The 17,505-nt window shown below is 41.9% G+C and overlaps 1 protein-coding gene across 1 annotated transcript in view; it reads right to left on the bottom strand.

Annotated features, from left to right (window-relative positions):
- Positions 1-17,505, bottom strand: part of ABHD6 (abhydrolase domain containing 6, acylglycerol lipase) — a 158,008-nt gene that overhangs the window by 12,191 nt on the left and 128,312 nt on the right. The window contains exons 6-7 of the mRNA XM_069206561.1: positions 12,223-12,380; positions 6,727-6,781 (exon numbers count right to left, since the gene is read on the bottom strand). Of these exons, the coding sequence (XP_069062662.1) occupies positions 6,727-6,781; positions 12,223-12,380 (213 nt within the window). The remainder of the gene's footprint in view (positions 1-6,726; positions 6,782-12,222; positions 12,381-17,505) is intronic.

The raw sequence follows: 17,505 nt of genomic DNA on the forward strand, positions 1-17,505 counted from the left end.
CATAATTGAAATATCCACATCACTACTACACAAATGTCACAGTGAAGTAAACATGGCAAAAGAAGGACTGACTGCATAAAACATGAAATAAGTACCTAATACAAATATTAAAATGTACAAAATGTTGCCATCACCACCCTCAGTAATACGTTTATTATGATTTATACATGGCATTGATCCTCCAAGTTCCATACACTTTAGAATATTACAGAGCAAAAAACATGTAAAAGCCTTAAATAAAGCCTTTAATTGTGTAGTTGGTCACACAGATGTCGGCCACTGAGAGTCAAGGTGTTCTTGGGTCCAGGTAATCCGTCAGCAACACTTTTCGGCCAATTTTAATGGGCAGGACGCCTTATTTACAGGCCACATGACATTTGGCTTAGATAATAGATTGCTTATTCCAGGACATTTCAGAGTTGTGATTCTTTTATCTGGATATATCCACATCTATGATTGTTTTGTTTAACTAACGCCCGGTGGATAATCTAGGACTAGCCTAACCTGGGATTTCTGTTTAAGGTGAAGTGTGTTCTTAGGCTTTGCAGGTACCCTAGTCTCATGTCCAGAAGTCATTATCAAGAGGCGTTTAAACATGAGAAGACAGGGAACATTCAAGTTGTCTTGTTTAAATCAGGAGTATTGATTATAAGAGAGTAAAACAGTCTACACAAGTTGTTCTCAACCTTTTGATTCCTTTGGACCCCCACTTAATCATTACTGAGTCATTATTGGAATGTGGTGCCCCCCACTGAGTCATTACTGTATCCGGAGACCCCGGCTAAGCACTTTCGATGATTTGAACAGCAATACAGTACTTAAAAATACTGAAACAACCATTCATCAAACAAATACACAAATCATAATCTATTTTATTTGATTCACCACTATAAGCAACACATTTTTTATTTTAATGGGAAGGATGGAGTCTTGCTAAATTCAACTGAGGACACCTGTTGTCCAAACTCTGGTGGTCATTCTGAACATGGCAGGTTGGCGGCTGAAACCACCAGCCGGCATGGCGGGCCAACCCGCCGCATAATAAACATGTTGGGAGCCGCCATCAGCAGCCCTCACTCACCGCCAGGCTTCCGCCATCAGGCAGCCTGGCGGTGAGTGGAAACACCATCCGACTGGGTAGCTGCGCTACCCTTCGGATAATGTTTCCTGATCCACCAGCCTTTCCCTGGCGGGTTATCCCGCCAGGGAAAGGCTGGCAGAGGGGGTACCCCGGGGCACCCCTGGGGGTCCCTGCACTGCCCATGCACTTTGCATGGGTAGTGCAGGGGCACCGGTGCAATGCCCCGTCGCACAGGTCACTGCCCGATTTTCAGGCAGTGATCTGCACGACGGGTGCAGCTGCACCCACCGCACAGAGGCATTGACGGCGGCTCCATGTGGAGCTGCCGTTAATGTCCCGGCCTGGCCTTTCTGTGGGCCGGCAGGCGGAAACAATGTTTCTGCCTGCCGGCCCACAGACAGGTTCTTTATTTGGCTGGCGGGGATCCGGGGTAGCTGCCGGTCAGTGTTTTGACCGCCAGCATGAACGTGGCGGTTGTTACCGCGGTGTTCATAATGACCACCTATATTCTCTTTGATGCACTGCTCCCATTAATCAATTTGAGGATACCAACTTAATGTTTAGCATCCTGTTTTAAATTTCTTCACATTTATAGAATGTTTTAAATTTTCAATTTTGCATTTTAATTCTTTATTAATATCTTACTATCATTTACATTTCTAAGTAGTCGCTGAACCCCTGAGTTGGGATTGTGGACCTTCAGTGGTTCCCAGACCACAGGTTAAGAACTAATGCTGCAGACTCCACAACGATAAATGTCTTTCTTGCACAGCAAACTGGCTTGCCAGAGGTGATTTAGAGCATTTGGTAGTATGTTGAGTTGGAAGTGTATTTTTTATCGGTTTTTATTCATTTTTTGTTAGAATCTAAAGATAAAATGATGAAGTATGACTAAAATAATTAGCTGTAAGGACGTCGGCATACGTATATATGAACAGAAACTAGGATTAGTACGCAAAGTGTCCAAGCCGGATAACTAGGTAATTTCTGTGATTCCTTTGGCATTATATTAGTTTGGTGATAAAAGTAATAATTTCATAATGACTAAGCATTCATCACTGCACACAGATGACAAAACAGAACTGAGGGTTAATGTAAGAAAAAAAGGGAACAAAGAGCTAGACTGAGGCAAGGGCCCTGGAAATAGCTTCAAACAGGAATGGCTGCTGTGCTGCACTTGACATATGCTACTAATTATCACAGCAAAGCATCGCAGTAAACGCAATCTTGACGTTAATTGCATTTACCTTCTAGATTCAGTACTATTTTTAGTTTTAGCCAGTGGATGTAAGAGTCATACATTCCTTCTAAGCCTTTCATGTTTCTTGCCTTCCTTCAGAGAAGATTATTCTTTCAGACTGGGCAGTGGCGTAGCATGGGGGGTGCAGGGGGGGCCGGCCGCACCGGGCACAACATCTTGGAAGAGACTCGAGTGCTAAAATCCACGGGTTAGGGGGCGCAAATTACTTGTCTTGCCCTGGGTTAGGGGACACAAATTACTTGCCTTGCCCCGGGTGCTGACAACCCACGCTACGCCACTGAGACTGGGAGAGTGTAGCACGATGACAATACACTGCTGCAGTGAAATGTGTTCCAGAGCACGTTCAATCATAAATAAACATTTCTAACCCATGTGGCTGACCTCGACATGCAAAAACTCTTTCTACTCGACACAAGGGAGACATTTCCATGTAGGAGAGAACAATAGGATCACAAGGGGAAAACGGTGTTCCAGTTTGGTATGCTAAGGAAAAATAGTTAACTGAAACTACATTTCTCAAACTTCATCTTCTTTATAGATTCACATACTTGAATTCTCGGTCGTCATTCTTCGAATCATCTGTAATCAATGTTTACGCATCAAAGTACAGGAACATTTATTTAAGAGTGCATCTTGTGCAGTCTATTGCATCATCTGAATCATGGCCAATGTGGCAGAGAAGCTCAGACCTCCACTACCCTAGAGGTTTCCACAGATCTGATGTTGTAGTCAAACAGAAGCTTCATAGGAAACCAAGGAGTAAAGGTTGCTTCAGAATCTATGAAATTTACCAAAGCTGGAGAACTTTAGGTAACGGTTAAGTACATTTCCTTTTAGCATTGGAGTTTTCATAGATTCATATGCTCAAATTGTGACTAAGAAAGCAATATTACAAAAAACTAAATCGAAGAAGGTGAAAATGAGACTAACAGTAAATAACCGTCGCAGAGCGCTGCTTACCTGATGGTTATTTCTGACCTTGTGTAGCTATCCTAGCACTATTTTGAGAAAAAAAAAAAAAGCCTTCCATGTCGCTGCCTAGCAAATGTCTACCACTGAGTAATAGCATATAAGGCCATCAAGGTTGTCATGCATTTAGCGCGGTAGGCTTGGCACCCATAATTTATTTGACTAGTCCCTGCTTTGAGAAGGGTTGGTCTTTTTGGCAATACAAAAATCAACAGAATGTTATTGTGACTCTCAGAAATTATTGGTTCTGCCCATGAACATCAAGCATTTTTTCAGGTCAAAGGACTGTACAGTCCTCTCTGTCATGAAGAAGGTTGGTGAAACTATTTTAGCAAACCCATTCTCTGGTTCAGGTGAAATTAATGTGGTACACTGGGAATGAACTTAGGGTTAGTTCAGAGGGGAACTTGATGTGTAACAAAATCTTAGAAAAATGTCCTCCATGGTGAAGGCTGCAACTCCCCAACTCGAGTGGACGGTACATCCAGTGGTAAAGTGGCTTTCCATGGCAGGAATGTAATGGTTGTGATGTAGGTGAACCCAGATTGGGCTTTCATTAAAGCTTCCAGAACATTGTTTAGCTTCCATGCTGTACAGGATTTGTAACATGTAGGGATGTGCAGATAATCATACACTCTTTGCACTTATGTAAAAGATCATCTCTATGTGTAGAAAGAGGACCCAATCCTTAGGACCGTGCCCAGATAGAAAACATCTTCCCCTTCATGACACAGATGTTCATGTTGAAACCTGCAATGGCTGCTCTGAGTGTGTGGATACCTGCATTTTCCAGGTATATCAAGGAATCCAAATTCTAAGTTTTCAGCAGCTAGACAATCAGCCAAAAAGATGATGGGTTGTGATGAAGAAGGAGAGTTGTTCGGATTCACACTGCATCCATATGCTATAGAGATCTAGTGAACATAGAAGTGAAACTAGAATGATTGAGCACTGTTCTGCTTTCAGCTTACTGCTAACCTGCTTCCCTTTGTGTGGCCTATGCCCTTAACAAGGACTTCTTAGTCTGAGAAAGTGCCTCTGTGTTCAGGACAGAATGTTGTGAAGTTCTCTCAAGTTTCCTTCTTGATTGTCAGAGGAAAGGGCGACTTCTCCCACTAGCAATGACAGCACACTACACTTGATACCTACACATAATGTGTCCGGTGTCTCATTAAGAGGGTCCTAACTAGGAGGAAAAGCAACAAAGTTTAGAAAAATCTACTTGGCAGATTTAGTACTTTTTGATTGCAGATGATAAATGGAACAGGAGTTGCTGAGCAAGTCACCAAAACTAGCGTGTGGCAGGTTTGAGAACAAGCCCAACAAAAAGACTTCCAAGTGAGAGGCACAGATTAGGAATATTGCTCCAGAAAAAAAGAGGCGGGGTGAGGGTGAGGGATCCGGGACAAAAAGAATCTATTTGAGTAATGAATGCTACAAAAAATAAGGATACAGAGGCATTGTGTTACATAATTCTCCTTATGCATGGTACAGGCAGGAAATAACATCACAGTAAGCGTGATCATCTTGGATAGGAATGGATTTGGGCTTGGAGCATCTACTTCATAAGGAAAACGGTGTTTCCTAGAAATGGCAGGTATAAGAAGAAGAAGCATATGTTTAATGTTGTTCTTTTCCTCCATTTGATGTCCTTGGTCCTCCATACTCTCTCGCTCAGCTAACTGACTCTTCAGGCCAGTGCTCTTTAAGCACACAGAAAAGCCTGGTGGCAGAAGGAAGCCTTCCTTCCGGGATGCAGTGGGAATGTTGACAGTTACTATGCAGAGTACAAGTAGAGCTGCTGGAAATTACAAAGAACAAATAAGGGGGATCAACTCAAATGACCATCTTCTACAGGAGCATTCATTGAATGTATAATGTTTCTAAAGTATCACAAATGTAAGACAATCTCAGAAAACATAAGCATCACTAACTTCTTGGACCTCATATTCAGGTAGACCTTGGGCATTACAGGAAGTGGTTCTGTTGACAAACAATGATACAATCAAATAATATGGGGTTTTAAAAAGTATGGAAAATAGGATGAGTTCTAAGGCAATTTTAGGTGAAAAGCTACAGGATTAACCTGATGAGTGACAATGTTTGGAATACAATTGTGCAGAAAAGCCTGGTACAACTGCAAGCCTTCTGGACTGCTGCAACTGTGGCACCACTGAAGTTGGGTGGGTAGAGCAGGTGCAGAATCCCCGCCGTACGGTGACTGCACGAGCCTTCCCTCTGTACAAGCACAGCTAAGTAACCACTCTGCTATTTCTGGTGAGTCTTGTTTCCAAGCGGAACACTCACACATGACTTAAAGATCTAAGGGCTCAATCTTCTGAAGAACAGAAACAAAAGAAATGATTAGGTATTGCAACCTGAAAAAGTGAGGATGATAATTTATCTAATCATCCCACAGAAAAGAAGAAGGAAATCCTGCCTAATGAAGAGCACCAGAATATTTGCATACACTTTATGTGTGGAAGAAAATCTGAGCTATGGAACCTCTGTTGGGAATGGAGCTTTGAGACACTTCACTTCACTGGCCACAGTTTGGCTCATACAGAGAGGTAGGTGAAATGGTAAGTGTTTGCACTCCAAATTAATCTATGAAAGATTCCATGCTGGAGAACTACCACCTTTTGCAATCTTTTTAAAGTGAAGTTTCAGATGACAGAGATTTGGAGACCATTAAGAACTAATGTTGTTTAAGAGTAACAGTAACAATACAACAGCCAATCAAACATTGATACCAAAAAGAGTGCACAGAGGCAGGGCTGAGGTGAAATTCTTAATAGTTTTAAGGGAGGAGTCTAGGTTTTCAACAATCTGACCATGGGAGAGTTTCACATTAAGATTATGGTCCAGCTGGGCTATACCCATATATTCATATGTATCTGAAAGGCAAATTGATTGCTAGGAGAAATGTGATGGGTCATATGTACAGTGAGCACAAGCAGTAATTTCCTAGATAGTATAATAGGCTGCATAACCTTGATTCCACCTCACACCCCTTCAATCCACCACCAAACACTCCTTGCCTGTTTATCCCACTCTTACAGGCTCTTTTTCATTCCTGCTTTCTCTCTGTTCACTGTTTTTTATGTTTCTATTTCTTTTTCGTTCTCCCTTTTGTATTTTCCTCTGACTTGCTCTGGATCAAAATTTCTAGACAGAAGATACATGCTGATCCACAAAAGTACCTGCTGTTGGGCCCCACCTGCAACTACCGGCTCAATTTAAGCACTGCCCATAACACCTGCATCATAATGATTGGGAATAAACAGTAGTATTCCTCTAAGGAAGAGGGCCTTAGAGGCTCTACGCCAGTTGACAAACCACAGAACAAGTTACAAACTCCCAAATTCACGGATAGGACACATTACACCATTTTGAAACACAAATATCAACTTACGTTTTCTGTAGAAATCATTATGTGGAATGCGAACATCAACAAGCCCTTGCAGGATCTACCATAAAAAAGAAAATGTGTATATCAACATAAAATGCAGAGAAAAAGGAGGTCACACTTGTAGCACATCCCATACAGCAAGGACAAAATTAAATCTTAAAAATTGCTGCCAGGGCTACTCAAATCATCTGTTTCTTTCCATGCACAGAAATTCAGGAAAGTTAGAGGGACCAGTTAACCCACCCAAAACGTTTATGAGGTCATGCAGTTACACATCTTAGCACAATGTGACTAAGCGAACACTAGTTCTAGCTCAGAAGATCATCAAGGTAAGGTAGAAAATTATAAAGAGGGGTCAAAGAGGGTGGGCTCTGCTTCTTTAGAGGATCACTATCTGGTTACCACTCAATAACCACCAATTTCCTAGCTTATTTGTAACTTTGCTACTAAACAGTGTTCTAATCATTTGTGCAAGGGCAGTTAATTCTGTGACTTTTCTTTACTGATCTCTGCCATATATTATATCATTATTATGCCATTTCCTATTCATAACCTATCATATTCATAACTTATCCACAACGAGACTATAGTTTTATAGCTTTGTGTCTCATAACAGGGCCAACAGAAGACACACTACAGTTTTGGAATTGTGCCTTATTATAATCTGGAAATAAGGCAAACACTTTGCAAGTTTAGGAAGTTGTTAAAGTTTGGACATGTGTGTCATCTTTTTAAAACTTCACCTGCAGGTGACATTTTCACAAACACTGCCTTTACAGAGTTGAATTTCAGACACCCCGAAGACGTTTATAGTGCTGTGAGGCAACTCAGTCTGAAAAATGTGCCCTCACCATGCGGTCTGTAACCTGATGTGGCCGAGGCTCTCCTGTCCTTAACACCCTCCAAGTGTACTAAATAAGGGAGCAAGGAATTACCTTTTCGAAAACGATTTCTCCAACTTATATATTGTCCATTTGGTCTTGGAAATGATTTTCCTTTTAATGTTTCTGTGTTGCTTCACTACCTTTCATTAATCTCCTGCTCAGGGGTTTGTTTGCATGCCTTAGTTTATGAAAAGGTTTATCAATGTAGCCAATTAGTTATGTTTAATTGTATATTACTAACCATTCTTGCGAAGAAAGTTGTTGTTAGTAAAGCAGGGGCTACATATTACATACTGTGCCAATGCCAATAGAATTCTTAGCTTGACAGATTTTTATGGCAGACCTCTTCAAATGAGGCATTGCAGGTACGTGTGATAAGCCCACACATGAAGAGATTAACTTTTCTGTTCTCATCGCCACCCAGGCCAGGAATCAGCCATTTGCAAATCAACCTGGGTCCTGTGCCTACTAGAGCAGGGCCTTAGACAGATATATTGCTGATTCCTATCTTAGGTGGCACAGTGGCAAAATAATTGATGGACAGGGTTGCGGCGTGTCTAGTTACCAGTGGCTAAGATGAAGGCAAGCGATCCACTCCACATTTTTATTTTCCGCTCTTTCATAAAACATTTAGGAAAAAATTACGAAAAGCAATAGAGATGTGAAGCCTCTTATAATTTCATAAAATCTGGATGATTCTATCTTTGTTTGCAGATGTTCTTGTGTGGTGGAAATATTTGTGCAGTTCCATGATTCCATAAATTGTTGTATGTCTATGAGACCTTTTAATTGTCACATATAGCATTTGTAATGTGAGTGCAGCACAGAGCGTCTCCCGGGTAAGTTCCACCTTCATAGAAGTCCCATGTTCTTCCGTTTGTATTTGATGTATTCTCTCATAAAAATATATTTTAAAAATGTTTTCTGCTGTTATTTTTACTTCATTGTTCCATCACCTTTCTGCTAAACTTTCAAGACGTAATTCACAAATGTTACTATGATTGGTTATTCCTTTCCGGGTTTACCCGGTGGGACAAATACAGAAAGGTCATCGGGTGCTTAATATGCACAAGTAAAAAGTATAATGTAAGATGTCTACCATACATCTGTTTCCCTAACCTTATGTGCCTGGAATCCTGTGGAGATGTATCATGCATAGCTCTAACACATCAGCAAAGATCCAAAATGAGTTTTAAATTATTTTTAAATAAAATTACTTTTTGCTCTCTCTGGAAACATGTTTCATTGAAATGCCTTTCAATTCTTCATTTATTGATGCACATAAGTATTTGAATAGCACTACATTTTTTGTGTAAATACCCAGAACGATGAAGCTATGCGGGTGTTCACCTCTTTAGCGCTGCATTTGCCGGAAGGGCTCACATCTACTCATCCATGTGTAACTTACAAGAAGTCACCCAAACTTTGCTTAACATCCTCGCGGGTAAACGAGACCTCCAAGTCAGAACCACACTTGCTTCTGGCTCTGTGAATTGCTCCTAGTCGAAGCATGAGAAATGCATTTTTGCCCAATAGTTTGTTAGATGTGCTCGTGGAATTAGCTGTGTTAATTAGGCCCTTTTGTCTCATACTTTTTTTGGTGACAAAGCCTGGCACAGCAGAAGTTTTTGGCACATGTGCTCATTTTCCAAAGGCATTTCGAAAAGAGGAACACAGCTGAATGCTAAGTTAAGATTCGTTTTTTAAAACTAATTATCTCACATGGTATTTCAAATCTTCGGTATTCTCCACTCCCACAAAAATCAGCTGTAGCTTGAAATCACATTCTTGGCCACCCCATGAACATCCTCCTATTTTTCTTTTCCATAATACACATTCCCTAAAGACTTCTTAAAGGGCACTGAATAGTTCCTGCTTTTACACAATAGTACAATACATTTCCATCACATCATCTTAATATATAAAGAGCACGTCAGTGGATAACGCACTGAAATTATTTCCCCAGCTCTTTGTATTAAATGAGGCATTCTTTTCACTGACTTCACATAGCCAAGTGGATATGCTGCCAAGAAATTCCTAGACATCTTAAGGAAAACATTTGTGGCTGTAAGGTGGAGGGACCTTGAGATGATGGAAATTCAAACTGTAGTGTTTATTTAATTGCTCGGAATGTTCTGATGTCCCATTCACCAGATTGCAAGGGCCAAATTCTACACAAACGTGTATTATTGCTGGCCTTCATAATATCTTGGTCTAGAATCACTTCCTGTGCTCAAAGTCAAAGTGCACATATATGTTTTTCCCGTTGTAGATAATAGTTAATTTATTGCTTTACTTGGCGCTATGAAGCAGCGTTATGGCCACTTTGGAGCAGCGAGCAATACTTTCTAAGCTATTGTTTGTGCTATATAATAGGTGATCTTCATGCAATATGTAAGTTTAGTAGTGACAAAGTGATGGCTCATCTGCCATCCCCTGTTAAAATAGAGACTAAAATGATCTACTTTTCTAAGTAAGATTTTTTAGGCAGCTTGGTTGTTGGTAGGGCCATTGAATAATAAGGTGGTATAATTGGCATTGATTACAGCTGTTTGGAGGCAGTCCAAACCAAAGGTGAGAGAACCACTATCCGAATAGCTCTAGGGGTGTGGAGCCTAGCCTCCCTCAGTCAATTGATACATCCAACACATAAATTTACTGTCTGTAAGCCACGCTGGGTAGACTTTAAATGCTGCATGGTGCAAGAGGCATACTATGACTTTTGTGCAGATTTCTGACACACCAACACTGTTGTGCTGGCCTAGGTGTAGTGTCCAAAGACAGTGATGTAGCAGAAATGTTAGTATTGTCCGTCATGTTACAACGGCCATCTATAAAGTTTATGCCCTATATTTAACCAATAGTTTTATTGTGAAGTAGTGCACTGAAAAGCCATATTAATGTGTATTCACCATAGAGTACTACATAAAAGGCATGTGGCATAGCCTTGTAAGATTTACACATTAATTCATTTCCATATTATAGTTTACAATGTTAAATAACAGTCTGCGTTTTTGAGAAAAGTATTTTAAAGTGACATGCAAATGTAGAAAGTGTAGTTATACACTATAGTTACACAAAAGGGTTAACAGAGACTTTTTGTTTTGAAATTTACTGCAACATGAACATCGATAGAGCTTATTATTGTTGAATTTATAATACGGAATGTTAAGTTTGTATTAAATACATAAATGAATGTGCTGTTTTAATTAACTTTGCTTGGCCTAAGAGAGGCTGTGCTGAAAATGTTTAGTCATTCTTGCTAACGTACTTCTCTTTCAGACATCGTTCTCAAGAGAATGTTAGCTTGGTAATAGATGTTTCAGACATAGTGAGCTTGGGACCCCAACCCTAAGCAGGGAACATTAGGAACTGTGAAGTTGACTGTTTATTTACAAATGTTTCAATTCATATGGATGAGCTAAGATGGAAGCCGTTTCACATGGAAAGCCTGAGAACTTTTACTGGTGTTGCAGGCTTTATCATATGGCTGCTTGTCATTGGACATTTTCATCTTTTGCGTCAAGTGGAGTCACAGATGGACGAATCATCATGCTCTATGAACTTCAATATACTGTTCCCCAGATGGATTAACAGCAATCTTTTTTCCCCGCTCATGCCTGAGCAGTCTCACTCCGGACCCCACAGAAAATCTTTCCCATGCTTCACCACTAGTTGAACCTCTTGGATGCTGAGAGGTATAGCCCTCTCTACCCTTTCCCCCTTTGAGATGTTTTGCAGAGACTTAGAGAGATTTTCCTCCGACCCAGAGAAAAAGACTCTTGACAGAACTTCTGAAATGCCGACACCTTTCCTTTCTCTTTTACTTGTTTTTGCAAATCTTAGTTACTTCTGTTTCCCCAGATTTCCTTTTTCAAAATTCTTTTTGTGCTTTTGTCCACATGTGCTTGTCCCAGCACATGCTAAATAGATTTGCTAATTTGTAGGGTTTCCCCTTGCACAGGCTACTTGTATTGCAGGATCTGAATTTCTAAATGATTAACAGAATTAGACAGCATTTGTTTCCTCCTTTCCAGATTTTCTTATTGTTTTTTTAGTGTAGGGTTAATCAAATGTCTTGTCTTTTCGATCTTAGTCTGTCTGAACTTCTTTAGGTCTGGACAACCTATAATGATTTGGTACCTTATAGTCTTATTTTGAGAATTATCTCTCTCACTTTAAGGGCCTGATTTTGACCTTGGCGGATGGGATAATCCATTACAAAAGTGACGAATATCCCATTTTATAAGTTCCATAGGATATAATGGAACTTGTAATACGGCGGACGGGATATCCGTCACATTTGTGACTGAGAATCCCATCCGCCAAGGTCGTAATCAGGCCCTAAGTCTCAATTTGTAATAAAACATCTTGGACTTTATTTCAGACTGTAGTATTTCTTGTGTGGCCACATTGGTCATACGGTCACAAAGTTTGATGCCTCTATCCCCACACCCTTATGCTGGGAGTAAAGATCTACTGTCCTCGTCCTGAGCAGGATCCTGAGAAGTGAGACTGCTCTAGCAAGAGGAATCAGTATCACATAAGCAATACACATGCATCAATTTATTTATTTTACTGAAACATCTTAGCATGTTTGGTTTGAAGTTCTTGCCTGCTGTGGAATTTTAAACCGAACGTAAGAGCAGAGCTTCAGCATTTCCTCCATTTCCTCTGGAGTGGATGGGATCAAAGGAACTCTATGCACATGTTCGTCCTCATTCAGTTCCCGCAGCTGCTTGATAAATTTACTCTCATTTGGATATTGGAGGCCTAAAAAATAAAGACACATTGTAAGAGTCTCTAAAAGTAACAAAAGACTAACAATATTCCAGTACGTGAATACAAAGTCACACTCATGCCTGCTAGTCAAGTTTAGTGCTTCCTGGCACCTGCAATCAAATGTAAAAAAAAAAACATATTATTTGCCGTCAAATTGTCAGTCATTAAGGAATCTGATGCACCAAGAAGCTAATCACATTCTGGTACAATAAGGGACTAGATCCGCACACCATTAACACAATGCTATCAAATGATCCAGAAGAGAAGATGTGCACAAAGCTCCCTGTTCAAACACATACTTTGAAACAGTCAGTCTGGTATTGTAAATGGAGAATCTTTTCATGATGCAATTCTGTGTTTCTCATTGGATGCAATTTTTCTAACCAAGACATGGTTGAAGTAGTTCCCTGTATGTATGTGTCCTTTTTTTTAACCCGGGCTATTCCGTGCATAGACTACTAAAAGAAGAAGGGAGTAAATTCTCATTAAATGCATTGTAAGTATTAAGCCTGTTTTTATCATGATTTTACATTTCTGCACAGCCTTTCTTCATTTGCAAATTCACATGCCTCCTGTGAAGATGCATCTTTAGGAGCTGCTTCTCGATATTTTTACTCATCATTTTTCAGGTCACACTTTGAGATCTTCTTTGATGACTGTAACTTGAATGAATGAATGAATGATTGACAAACACTTCTAAAACACACTTTCACTCTAGGGCATCTTGTCCTGAGAGCAAGAAACAACACACCTCTCTCTAGGGAGAAGAGCCAGTAATAAGCTTCTTAAATAGGAATAATCGTCAGTGTATTTTAATTCTTTAGGTAGTGAATTCCTGTGTTTATTTGCAAAGAAGGAAAATTATATCCCACCCCATCTTTGATTTTTTCTACACTTACGAGGGGAAACAAAGATGAAAACAAGCTGGAAAAAGGATATGTCCCATCTTCTTGGGAGGCAGCATAACAATATAGAACTTGCTCAAATTTTATGTGCTCATGGAAATTGTGCAAACACTCACCCACAAAGTGCACTCTGAATAAGGACAAAGTGTGACCTATGGTATTCTTGGTGATGGCGAATGCTTCATTAATCAGACTGAAAATTGTGACTGGACATGAAGAAGAAGATTGCTGCATTATATCAGGACAGTGCCACAAAAGGGTTTGCCTTCTAAATACAGTGGCATAGCCAGTAGTAGTACTGCAGTGATGAATACGCTGCCCAGTTCTTGCACAGTGATGGGAAAGGGATTAGGAAACATGTTGAGGGACGTGGATTGAGCTAGGAACTGGTAAAACTAAATTTGGTACAATGAAAGAACCAAACACTGACAAACGATGGGCTTAGCCTGCTTGGGAAGTTGAGGTGAAGCTTTACATAGTTTTAGTCTGATAATCGGCTCAAATAAACAAGGAAGATGACACATTGACATGTGTTCATTATTCTTGGGAAGATGGCTGTTTCCCTGGTGAGAGGTCAAGACCTCTTGTTTTACCTTCTAACCAATGGGCCTCCCATCTTGCACTAGAAAAGAAAAGACCATAAACAATTAAGTAGGGCCTGGAGGACAGCTTGGAGGTTTGACCTCCGAGTCAGCGCCACACACCTGTTGAAGCAGACATCATCCATAGGTTAAGAATTACCAGGAGAGGGTCTTTGGCTCCACCCATGTGGCGGTAGAAATGCTTACATGATTTGATTTGTCAGAAAATGTGCTCCTCCAGTAAAACAGAACTTGTACTGGCTCGTAAAGGTTTTTCCCTCATCAAATATGGTCAATGTGTTAAAACGTAATTACGAGGTGGTGATCTAGGGGAAAACTATTAATTATTCTGTAATATTATTAGGTGAAAGAGTTTTCCCCTGTTCTAAGGAGGTAGTAATTGTGTGACACAGAGTGGCAAGGAGCTGAGATGTGTCAGTTCTTAAATAATTTTAGACTGGTTGCACTTTTAATGTTTCCTATACACCACATTTCCTGTTCTTGGCAGGGATTCAGCGCTAGACCCTTGCCTCTTCACTCGCTGTTACTGAGGGATTCATGGTTCGTTCATTTTCCTCTGCTTAGTAATATGCTTAAATTGAGCGGGTCCCCACATCTGACCTAAGGTCGTAATCTGGATGACGATGCATAGAGGAACTGGACCAATTCTCTGGGCTGAGAAGATGGAGCACCCTCCTTCGTCAGGGAAGGGCACGGGGTCACAGTAGCACACCCTTTCCCAGATCGCAAAGTGAAGTTCGAGGGGGCCAGGATATAAACCAGCACCTGTGTGCAGGCAGGCTGCCTTCTCAGCTGTGGAAGTAGACGACCAAGGAGGTGCACGCAGGCAGCCATGGGAAACCACAGTCAGCCACACGCAGAATGCAGCCAGACGCCAACTGTTTTTCAAGTGGGAGACAGGACAGGTGCACTGCTGGCATACCTCCACGGTGGTACTGTCGTAGTTTGGACTCTTGCTATGAGCAAGACTGCTGGTCTCAGGATGACAGTACTTTCGTTTGTAGGTGACTAAGTTTCTTCCTACAACTAGTTGTAACTGTTGTCCAAACCTTACCGGCTTACTAGCAGTACTTCACCAGAAACACAATAGTAAAAAGGTGATTTGTAGCAGTCGCTTACGCATGGACTCAGAATAAGATCTCTCAGGGTTGTCGTGGTTAAACGGATATTACCCTTTTCTCACAGATTATTATGTCTCATACAAACAAAGGCAATAACACAGATGCAGTGAAGTTATAATAGTTTTTATTTAACATAACTGCAATTTGTGATAAGTTGCATGAACTACAATGATTAGGATAATGAATATACCAAGCAACAATATTGTGAAGAGGAGAGTCATTGTTATAAAGACCCCCACCATTATGCAATATATGAAAGAAATATATGTATAGGTATAAAATGGAATAAGCCCTAATACCCTAAGGAGAGTAGGTCTAACCTCCTACCTAAAAAAAAGAGAGCTGGGTTCGTTAAACCTAATCTGCCAAAGCTGTGTCCATGAGAGGAGCCCCCAACCCTCGTTACCTTGGAATGAGGTCTCTATCTCAGACTCCGCAGGGACACGAAGACTGGGTCAGCGTCAAGATGACTGCAGCATCGGTATCAGCGATGGTGGCGATGCCCTCTGGTCGGAATCCCTCTGATTATCTGTCTAAAAGTGTGTTTTATTTATACAGATCTACAAGGTCCCTTGACATAAGTGTTATTCATAACAATAGATAACAGGCATGCTTGGGACGGCAATTAATATCACAATCCCTCGAAAGTATAGAGAGGGAAAATCCCTAAGTGTGAATGCCTACTGTATGTTTGTCTTTTGTGCTTGATCTTGACGCCTTGGCGCAGTGACACTGATAATAGAACCCACAACAAGTGGCCTAACTATAAACAAGGCCGCCATTTTAAAGGAAATAAATAATTAAATGGACTAAGACAGAGCAAGCTAAGTAGGTTAAAAGTCACTGGGTGACGGGGGCACGAGTTTACAAGCCTACGGCTAAGCTAACTCCTGTTATCCCGTTAAAACAAACCAGAATTCACTACAGTCCTAGGGAGGGTGCCCCCGTGATGGGGGATCAGGGGTCTGACCTTGGCAGGATGAAGGGAGAAGCTCCCCTGCGACAGCTCCAGCCGCACCCTGGGAGAGCACCAAGCTGACTGGCTTCAAGCATCCCTCAGACAGGCGTAGCTCTGGAGGATCCTGGGGCCACAAGGTGCTTTCAACGTGTTGATTATAAATGTTTACAGCAATTCACACTAATTCTTGCAGCTAGCTGTGTTCTTCATTGATGCAGGAGTCGAGTGATCCATCATCAAGAGTCACAGGCAACTTTCACAACATTTGCTCATCTAAGGGTGCAGGAGAAAGTTAGCACTGGCCATAAACCACCCACGAGGTGAGAAAAGCCCAGCACCCTGTTAGGCTTCTCCTCTGGAAGTCAGCCTCTAGGATTTAAAGAGTGTTTTCAGGAGCTCAGTCTGGGAGACCCACCCCGCAATAGGGGCAAGCAAAAGGCTATCACGGCAGGCAGCTCTACCACTGGACAGGGCTGTACAAGTCTGAAACCCCAGTCATGGGACCAAGCCACTAGGTACCTGGAGACAAGGGAGGGTTACTCCACCTGCACATCAGCCATTCACCATCCACAAGGGCCCATGGGATCCAGGACTCAACCCCTGCATGTTGTGAATCCCCAGCTTAGGCGGTACTCCTGAGTCATGGCCCATGCTGTCAGGCTGAGGACATTCTTACCTTGGTGGAAGGCAATGAGCGGAAAAGAGCCAGGTTCCCCCACACCATCATAGTGACTCATCTGCTTTTGGTAAACACGTAGAAGCTCAAGAGGCTGGCTTCTCTTCACACCCCTCAAAGCAGTTCACATTGTCTTCAAGGGGCATACACCTCCACCAAGAGGAGCCAGGGTTCTCTTATGGCCCTAGCTCCTTCTCATCCAGACTGCCCTGCCATCCAAGACAGGCCAGTGCTCAGTCACCTGAAACCAGTGCAGGGCCCAAGTGACACAGCCTTTAGGAGGTCCAAGCCCACGGAGGCACTGCAATTTGGTTACCCCCCTGTGCTGTGTGAGCATGGGTTCCATCTAGGGAAGGCAGTCTCTCACATCATGCCTCTACCAGAAGGGCTACTGGGGGGTGCAGCGGGCCACTTGTCTGGTCCCTTGTGTGTTGGTTGGGTCCCCCAGTGTGGACTAGCCTGCCCTGTGCTCGTTACTCACATAACAGCCCATCAGCCATGGACCACTCTGCCTGCCAGGATGCACAAGGTTATGGGTGGGCCCTGTGGCTTGGGTTTCATTTGGGCTTTAACTCAGGGTTCAGGCTGGCACCATCAGTCACTTGGGCAGGTCCGCTGTTAATGATCCTTTTGCAGGTTCACCTACAAAAATCTTGTTACAACTCTTACTGCCTCTAGATAGTCAAGTTTGATCATCTTATCGGTGCTCCGCTAGGGTTGTTGCCGACTCTGGCTGTCCCGATCCGAGGGCCTCAGTAAGCTATCCATTCAGTGGTAGAGACAGGCAGTGTGTACACATGCCACTGACTTCTTCAACACAAACTTATGACCCTCACTTACTGGGAATTCCTCGT

This window comes from Pleurodeles waltl, chromosome 9 (assembly GCF_031143425.1).
Source record: "Pleurodeles waltl isolate 20211129_DDA chromosome 9, aPleWal1.hap1.20221129, whole genome shotgun sequence".
Classification (NCBI taxonomy): Eukaryota; Metazoa; Chordata; class Amphibia; order Caudata; family Salamandridae; genus Pleurodeles; species Pleurodeles waltl.